Raw genomic sequence first — 9,762 nt, 5'->3', positions numbered from 1 at the left:
GTTCTTGGAACTGTCACAGTGTTCTTACCCTGGGTGTGTGGATGAGCTGCAGAAGTGTCATAACACCTTTGAAATTATGAAAACATAAACATGTATATTTTTCTGGGGAATGGGTCAAAAGCTTTCATTAGATTCTCAGTAAGATCCAGGTACAAAATAGAAAAAAAAAAAAAAAAAAAACACTGCTCAACTAGAGGAGATAGAAGGACATTAAATTTAATCCTAAACCCAAATTAAGTTATTTTCTAAGTTAGTCTTATATTTTATACTTTTGAAAATACCAATGCTAATCGTTTGAATATTTAAATTATCTGAAATAATTTGGGTTCTCTGAGCTTTTCAGACTTCAGGCAGACAGAGACAAAAAATAAGATCATTCTAAGTCTTACAAATAGTAATCCTGCAAATGACATTACATTGAGCATTTGCTAAAATCTGTGTCAATTCACTGTAAAACTGAGACAAAGGTGCTTTCCTGTGATGAAGGGATTTCAACACTGCTACTTGTGTCACTCACTATGTAAGCAAGGGTTTCGTACATTTAGCAGAAACTAAATTAAGAGGTCAGAAGGCCTGGGGTTCTAGCGCCAGTTTTATTTGTAACTAACCAAGTACAAATCACTTATCTATAAAATAAAGGTTAACATCTATTCCCTAATTCACAAACATATCATGAAACCAAAATCCTTTCTAAGAAAAGCTCTTTGTAAACCAATATTTTCCTACTAATTAGCTTATACCTAACTCAAAGGTTGAGAATGACACATCAGAGAATCTGTCTCTTATCGACTAGTTGCATACCCTAATTCTGTAGATGGATAATGTGGTTGGGATCAGCATTGTCCTATTTCAACCTTACAAAACAAAAAGCTATCCACGAGAAGTTATTGGTGAAGAAAAGTTGGTCAAAAAATACTATTAAGATACAGCTTTCCATGTTAAGAGCAGCGCTTGTTGACACCCCTGATATGGAACAAACAAAACTAGAGCATGTTTGCTGTTTTGAAGGAACACATGCTGCTAGGGTAAGAATCTTATTTCACTAAATAATGTTGAACAGAAATGTCCTGTGGACTCTTCAGGTGGCCAATCAAAATGGCTAAGAAAACATTATTTGTGTGTTTGGCTTTTTTAAACCCTTTTCTCTCTCCCTCCCTTTTCTTATTCAAAATTCTGTTCTCCATCCCAGAACACACACCTCAGTACTCTGCCAGTGTGAAAAAAATGTTAGCATTTGGTCACTAGAGAATAAACAAAGAAGAGGAATTAGCATGTTACTGAACAAAGATTCAAGAAGATAAACTAAGTGGGTATAGAAAAATTTATAGAACATAAGCATCTGTATATATACACCATTTATCATGTATATGTATTGTGACAACCATATGTATTAACAGGCCCTCAAAAGTAAGCACCTATATGTTCTCGTATTTAACAATGTCAATTTTGTGCAATTTAGTCTCTACTTCTAGACCTTCTCTTATTACAGTGATACAAAACAACAAAAAACAGACTGGAGCATGGTTCACAGAGAAATATAGGACAGATACAAATAACCTAATAAAATAACCATGTACACCACTGCTTAGGGAAGTAGTTTAGAGGAAACATACTTTCACTGTTGGCCCCAAACGCTATCATCCACTTATGTTCTTTAACTGTCAACTTTTAATACAAAAATACTACCTTCAAGCTGATAATCACAGTGACTTACAAAACTGACAGAAAATTTCAACGCTACATAAAACAATTCTATACACAGCTTAAAGTTTTAAAGTTCTTTTCTGGCACTTGATTTTAGAGTTGATAGACACAATATCTACTACTGATCTCAATAAAACACTGTTTTTAGCTTATACATATTTTCAAAACCAGTATCACCTCACAAAAGTCACTTCCTGCTAAAGAATCCTCTAAGACAAACAGCAAAACTATACAGCCAACATATTGTAGGAAAGCATATAAACTTTTTAAGACAAGGCATGACCAACGGATAAAGATTTACATTACCCAATCACATGTCCAGTGAAAAAAACGATTGCTCCTCTGATTCAACGAAGTATGTATCAGATATAGATGAACAAATATGGCAACTTACCTATTGTTTTTGGTTTAGAAGGGTCTAAATAGTTGGTGATACTACCAGAATGGATCTTTTTTAAGACAGAAAAATGGTCATATTTAGCAAATACACATTTTATATTCCAAAAATAAAAATGAAATTTCTTTTAAAACAGTGGAATCCTGATATTTTTTTTTTTTTTTTTTTTTTTGCGGTACGCGGGCCTCTCACTGTTGTGGCCTCTCCCGTTGCGGAGCACAGGCTCCGGACGCACAGGCTCAGCGGCCATGGCTCACGGGCCTAGCCGCTCCGCGGCATGTGGGATCCTCCTGGACCGGGGCACAAACCCGTGTCCCCTGCATCGGCAGGTGGACTCTCAACCACTGCGCCACCAGGGAAGCCCCTGATTTTTTTTTTTACTTTCTGTGAGTGCTTAAGACCATTCTGCACATTATCAAAATGAAATCACTCTTTAATAACCTTAATATATATGTCCAATTTTTTTTCTTTGCAGAAGAGAAGAACACCAAACCAAATTTTAACAAACTGTATTAACTTAGAATGCTAAAAACTGACTATTTGAAAATTTGGGAAATCTACTACTTTCGTTATTCTGAAGGAAGATATAAACCTTCAAAACACTACCAACAATTTCTAGTCCAATTTTCTATATAAAAATTAAAAAGCTAACTTCCTCACAACACTAAATAGAATTTAAACACTAACAAGACTAAATTAGATAATCAAAATATAAACAGTGTAACTAATCAAAACGATTCACTGGTGCAACAAATACTTGAACAAAGAAGACCACCAAGCATTCTAATCAATTATATGGTTCATTGTTTTGCATACTTTAATCTCGACTTTCTGCACAGTAAATTATTATATAGTTGATTTCATGGACTGTTTTAAACTTTGTAACATTACAGTAGCAATTCAGACATTACCCTTTCTAAACCAAATCTGCAGGCCTAATCAATTTTATTTTTTTTTCAGGAAAAGAAAAGGACATCTTTTTAAGATATATTCCATAGCAGTAGAAACATCTTAGTATTTCAAAATATTTACAAAGAACCCTGCTGATCCTGTGCATTTCGTTGCGGTGCTACCTGTACCCAGACTTCATCATCAGAAAAAGAACTTGAACTTCCTGACTCAGAGTCCAGTTCACTGAATCCATCTAAGTCCCATTCAGTACTAGACTCACTCCGTGCATCATCTTCCTCAGTGATGAAACTCTGACCAGGTTCCAGGCAGGAGGGATAAACACGAGCACAGAGGCAAATAAACCCAGAGTCAAACTGCAAAAGACCTAGCATGGTACCTATATTAATCCACTGGTCTTCCCTAGTATCATATTCATACACAGTCACCCGGTTTTTTTTCCATTGTGGGGTTGTAGAAGTGATGAGGAGCAACTTTTGGCCATGATTGACAATCTGATAGTTGTGGGTCTCAGAGTCCAGGGGAATATTACTAATCCGCCTCCATTCTCCCCTGGCTGGGTTATACACCTTCATGACTGGGATGTCACAGATACAATAGATCTCATCATTGAAGACACAGGCTTCCTGAAAGTCACTGCGTTTAAGAGAAGCACAGTTCAGCCACATATTATGGCTAGGATCATAGCAGAGCATGCGCTTACTGTTCACAGCATAAAGATAGTTCTGAACCACTATTAGTTCAAAGGAATAGAAGGAATGCGGTACAGGAGCCACTAAGGCCCACTGGTTCCTCTGGACACTGTAGCATTCCACTTCCTTTAATTTAACTCCAGTAATAGGGTCTCGCCCACCCAAAATGTAAATGTAGCCATTGAGGTATGCCACATCCATGCCCTCACGGCAGAGCAGGCGGTCAGCAAGTTGCTGCCAACTATTCTGGGCTGGTTTATACACCCAGAGGTCTTTCCTGGGCTGGGCGGCCAGATAGATGTCATGGTCTGGAGAGACACAGACAGCTGAGGAGGTGACAGTCTTAGTGTGAGCCAAGCTGGTCAAAGGTGATGGCATTGTGTAAATGTCCCCTGAGTATGGGTCATAGCACAGAAAGGGATCTCTGGGATGTCCAAAGAAGATCACCATCTCCTTGGCACACATACCCAGCCTCTGAGGTGGATTTTCTGCCACGGACACAACAGAGCTGCAGCCACTGCTGTTCTCTGGCTTGGGCACCAGAGACTTGTACAACATGTCACCATACCGCATCTGCAGGGCTCCTTCGATAAGGTCCAGACAGTATTTCCTCACAATGGGCTTGGTCAGCAGTCCTTCCAGGTAATCCTGATCTTCATCGGTGAAGTGTGTCCAGCGGACACACTTGAAGACTTCTGCAGCGCTGGGACCCCGCTCCTTGGGAGCCGCCTCCAGCCACTGCACCGCCACGTGGCACACTGTCCGCTCACTCTCGACGTCTAGACTGTCCAGGCGCAGAACGGCCAGCAGCTGGGCCAGGGTCAGATCTGCCAGAGACTCCTCCCGAATCGAACCCATGCGGCTGAGCTGCTTGAAGTTGTGGGCTATAAACGACTGGGCCTGTGATCGCAGCTTGTGATGGTCGAAGGCGTCGGCGAACTTGAGGATGGCCGTGCAGTTGGCCAGATCAAGGCGGCGGGCTAGGAAGGAGGCACAGGCTTCACGCACATACTCCAGCTGCAGCATGTCGGAGGCGGCGTACAGGCGCTGCACGTTGGCCTCACTTAATGACACACGACCCGTGTAGCAGTAATCGACCAGCACCTCGAAGGACTCGGCATCCACATCGTGCATGGTCACGTTCGTCTGGTGACTCTCGTACATGCCGCCGGTGAACATGCTCTTGAAGTAGGGACACGCGGCAGCCAGCACGTTACGGTTGCAGGAAAAAAGGCGGCCCGTGCCAGGCCCGCTGCCAGGGGTGACCACCTCGATAGTCACATCACAGAGCAGCCGCGCGTCATAGAAGGACTTGAGCTGGGCCAGCAGGGCTGCGGAATGGGCCGTGTCCTTCAGCTCCTCCGGGCCTGTGAAAAAAGCCGAAACCGAGGGCTTGGAAAGCCTCTTGGGCCGCCTTCCGCCGCGGGGACTAGCGAGGCGGCGAGAGCGCGGAGCTTCTTCCCGGGACTGCATGGTGGAGATGCTGGCGGGGAGCTGAGGACGAGTACGGGTGCAAGGACCGGGCTCTGGAGCCTCCTCACCCGCTGCTCGCTGACGCTAAGACCGCGGTGTCCCTAAAGAGACTGCGCGGGGGCCGCGCTAACTTAACTCAACCCTACGCCGCGGTGCCGCCTCTCTTTAACGCGTAGACAGTGCCTGACTCACCCGTTTCCAGTTCCGCGCCCTTTCTCCGCCTCAGCTCGCCCTCACAGTACCTACTGGCTGGAACCAAGCGATTTGCCACCGCCGCGCTGGCAAAACCGGTAGGCGTCCAGGAGAACTACGGCTCCCAGGTTGCCTTCCGCGCCTCGAGGAACGCCGGGGCCCTCCGGCCTCTGCCGCTTAGGCGGCTTCACGGAAACCGCTTTGCATGTTGGGAGTAGTAGTTCGAGTAATATCGCGAGGCTTCTGGGGGAATGACTGCTTTGACTAACAGAATTAGGAAGCATTTATTCTCCTGGATTTGACGGTTTAGAGCTGTGGGTTTGAACTCCACAGTAGAAGCCCCGTTTTAGTATTCATTAGTTGTGTAACTTTTCTCTGAGAACTTTTCCCTCTTTGCAAAATGGGGATAATAGTATTTCATAGGATTGTGTGAGGATGAAATGAGATAAACTGCAAAGGACCTAGAACGCTTCAATAAATATTTGTTGATTAGAATAATTAAGTGCTTACACTGTGCCTAAAATGTAAAAATTCAATAGGTGTTGGCTTTTCTTTTAGAATTTATGAAAAATGAGGCACGCACTTAGCTGAAACCATGAACAATTTCTGCAAAGAAAACTTCCAGTGTTTAATGTTGCTTCTTTTCAAAGGTTCTGAAGTGTATTACAATATTATTTATTTTTGGCTGCATTGGGTCTTCATTGCTGCACCTGGGCTTTCTCTCGTTGCCGCGAGCAGGGGCTACTCTGGTATAGTGCGTGGGCTTCTCGTTGTGGTGGCTTCTGTTGCAGAGCACGGGCTCTAGGCACGTGGGCTCAAAAGTTGTGGCTCACAGGCTGTAGAGCGCAGGCTCAGTAGTTGTGGCGCACAGGCTTAGTTGCTCCTGTGGCATGTAGGATCTTCCTGGACCAAGGCTCAAACCGGTGTCCCCTGAATTGGCAGGCTGATTCTTTTTCAAAATAAATTTATTTATTTATTTATTGGCTGTGTTGGGTCTTTGTTGCTGCACGTGGGCTTCAGTAGTTGTGGCACACGGGCTCAGTTGCTCCACGGCATGTGGAATCTTCCCAGATCAGGGCTCAAACCCGTGTCCCCTGCATTCGCAGGAGGATTCTTAACCACTGCCCCACCAGGGAAGTCCTGAAGTGTATTACAGTATTTTCATTACTAAACAATATGTAGGTTCATTAGGATGTCTTAGACAAAGAGGAGGTCTCAGAGAACAGCATTTATAGATGGCCTTAAATATGCAAATCAGGCATATTCATAGACAGGGTGGCATCTCACCAAATCAACACTTCATCTTCTGGGGAGCAAGCTTATTTTCATAACTTCTTAATAGGAATATTACTCACACTACTCCTTTCATTTATATCCACAAATCAGTTGAAGATTCTGGAATTGTCTTTATTAAGGCGTTTTAATGAGAGTTTTAAATTAAAATATTTATTGTTTTTTTGTTTCAAATATTTATTTATTTTTATTTTTGGCTGCATCAGGTCTGAGATGTGGCATGTGGGATCTTTTGTTGCAGCACACAGGCTTTTCTCTCTAGTTGTGGCGCTCAGGCTCCAGAGTGCATGGGCTCAGTAGTTGCAGTGTGCGGGCTTAGTTGCCCTGCAGCATGTGGGATCTAAGTTCCCCAACCAGGGATCAAACCCATGTCCCCTGCATTGGAAGGCAGATTCTTAACCACTGGACCACCAGGGAAGTCCCAAAATTAAAATATTTAAACAAATGTACCTTGTATGGTACAAAAGCCCAAGATCCTCAAAACTTGGTATTCATACATGCTCTAACATTCCTTGAAATAATATAGTAGTTTATGCTTTAGAAAAGTTATTTATATATATATATATATATATATATATATATGTACTGATCAACATTTAAATATTCAAAATCAAGGGCTTAGAGATTTTTTAAAGTTAGAGATCTTTTATTTAAAAATCAGACTGCTCCTGGGACTTCCCTGGTGACAAAGCAAGTGCCACGGAGCAACTAGGCCTGTGTGCCACAACTACTGAGCCTGTGCTCTAGAGCCCGTGAGCCACAACTACTGAAGCCCGTGCACCTAGAGCTTGTGCTCCTCAACAAGAGAAGCAACCGCAATGAGAAGCCTGCACACTACAGTGAAGAGTAGTCCCCGCTCGCTGCAACTAGAGAAAGCCTGCGCATAGCAACGAAGACCCAACGCAGCCAAAAAAACAAAAACAAAAAAACCCCAGACTGCTCCTGCTGCTAGTTTGCCATGTGTTACCATAACCTAATGAATGAAATCTTTAGTATTATGACATGAGTAGGTGGATAACATATAGCAGAATAACTCTCAAATTGTTTTTCTCTCTTTTCTGATTAGCTGATGAGGGTCTAATGGAAATACTCCAAGATAGAGACATTAAGCTAAGTGGGGCTCTGGGCTCCTAAATCTCTTCTGTACCTTCACTGGGTATCCTTCAGGTACGCCAGAGACAATTGCGTCATTAGTAACACCGATTGCTTTCTCTCCTGCACTAACACCAGCTGGGGGAAAAGCAATTAAAACAATTTTTTTAAGTTGATAAAATATACTTAACATAAAGGTTACCATTTTAACAATTTTTAAATTGTTCATTGCTTTGGCATTAAGTATATTCACACTGTTTTGCCACCATCATCACTCTACCACCCATCTCTAGAACTCTTTATAGCTTGCAAAACTGAAACTTTGTACCCATTCATAATAACTCTTTCTTCCTCCCCCAAATCCCTGGTAACTACCATTCTACTTCCTGTCTCTTTGAATTTGACTACTCTAGGTACTTAATATAAGTTCAGTGATTAATTTTTTTTTTTTCCGGTACGCGGGCCTCTCACTGTTGTGGCCTCTCCCATTGTGGAGCACAGGCTCCAGACGCGCAGGCCCAGCCGCTCCACGGCATGTGGGATCTTCCCGGACCAGGGCACGAACCCGTGTCCCCTGCATCGGCAGGCATACTCTCAACCACTGTGCCACCAGGGAAGCCCTCAGTGATTAATTTTTATCTTCCTTATATCTGTCCATACTTTGTTATTTGGTTTAGATTACCATTCACAGAACCCAAAATATTTAGTGGTACTGTGCTCTAAACTCTAGAATAATGCTATCACAAATCTTTGTGCAATGTTGTAACTATTTTATGTCTGCCCTGACTCATCCAGTATCCAGAGCTGCCAAGAGCTCTTGAGTACTTGAAATGTGGCCAGTGGTCCAAGGAACTGAATTTTTAAATTTAGAAACACTGCATTGTTATCAGTGAAATTCAGTGGGGAAAGGAAAGTCTTCTCAACAAATGGTGTTGGAACAACTGGATCACAATGTGAAAAAAAAAAAACAATCTTGACCCCTGCCTTATACCATAAACTAAAATTAAATTGAGATGGGTCTTAATATTAAATTGAAAACTTAAATAGAAAAGGGAAAATGATAAACCTGCTAAAAGAAAACATAAACCTATCTCTGTAACTTTGAGGTAGGCAGATTTCTTAGGCCACAAAAAAACCAGTAATCTTTTTAAAAAAATTGATAAAATGAACTTCAACAAGATTACAAGCTTTTGCCCATCAAAAAAGCAGTGAAAACAAAATAAAAAGGCAAGCCAAGGCTTCCCTGGTGGCGCAGTGGTTGAGAGTCCGCCTGTCAATGCAGGGGACACGGGTCCGTGCCATGGTCCAGGAAGATCCCACATGCCGCGGAGGGGCTGGGCCCATGAGCCAGGCCTCTGAGCCTGCGCGTCCGGAGCCTGTGCTCCGCAACGGGAGAGGCCACAACAGTGAGAGGCCCACGTACCGCAAAAAAAAAAAGGCAAGCCAGAGACTAGGAAAAAATATTCGTAATACATACACCCCATAAACATATGAAAAGCTGCTCCATGTCATTCATCATCAGATGAATGCAAATTTCAGTCACAATGAGAAAACACTGCATACCCACTAAAATGGCAAAACTTAAAAAGATCAACAGTACTAAATGTTAGTGATGATAGGGAGCCATTGGAAACCTCATATATTAATATTATAACTATAAATGGATATATCCACTTTTAAAAACTGTTTGGTAGTTTCTTTGAATGTTAAATGCCCAACAATTTCACTCCTAGGCATTTGCCCAAGGGAAATTAAAACATGTCTACAAAAAGACCTGTGCAAGGATGTTCATAGTAGCTTTATCCATAATAGCCGAAACTGGGAATAATCCAAATGTGCATCAATAGAAGAATGAATAAAATGAATTGTGGTATATTCATATAGTGTGATACTACTTAGAAATAAAAGAGAAACAACCCTTGATACCTGCAATATTGTAAATGAGTATCAAAACTTTTGAACAAAGAAGCCAGACATACAGGAGTACATACTGTATGACCATTGATGTGA

At 42.2% G+C, this 9,762-nt stretch overlaps 1 protein-coding gene across 1 annotated transcript; it reads right to left on the bottom strand.

Moving 5' to 3' along the window:
- Positions 1–329: 329 nt before the first annotated feature.
- On the bottom strand, positions 330–5,533 carry KBTBD7 (kelch repeat and BTB domain containing 7). Its single transcript, XM_082602076.1, has one exon. It carries the CDS (start codon positions 5,173–5,175, stop codon positions 3,130–3,132), a length of 2,046 nt encoding a protein of 681 aa, XP_082458202.1. The 5' UTR covers positions 5,176–5,533; the 3' UTR covers positions 330–3,129.
- Positions 5,534–9,762: the final 4,229 nt, after the last annotated feature.

Source organism: Mesoplodon mirus (genome assembly GCF_964341445.2).
Source record: "Mesoplodon mirus genome assembly, chromosome: 17".
NCBI classification, from domain to species: Eukaryota; Metazoa; Chordata; class Mammalia; order Artiodactyla; family Ziphiidae; genus Mesoplodon; species Mesoplodon mirus.
Note: the sequence above shows the minus strand (reverse complement) of the source record. Positions and strands in the feature narration are given on the sequence as shown.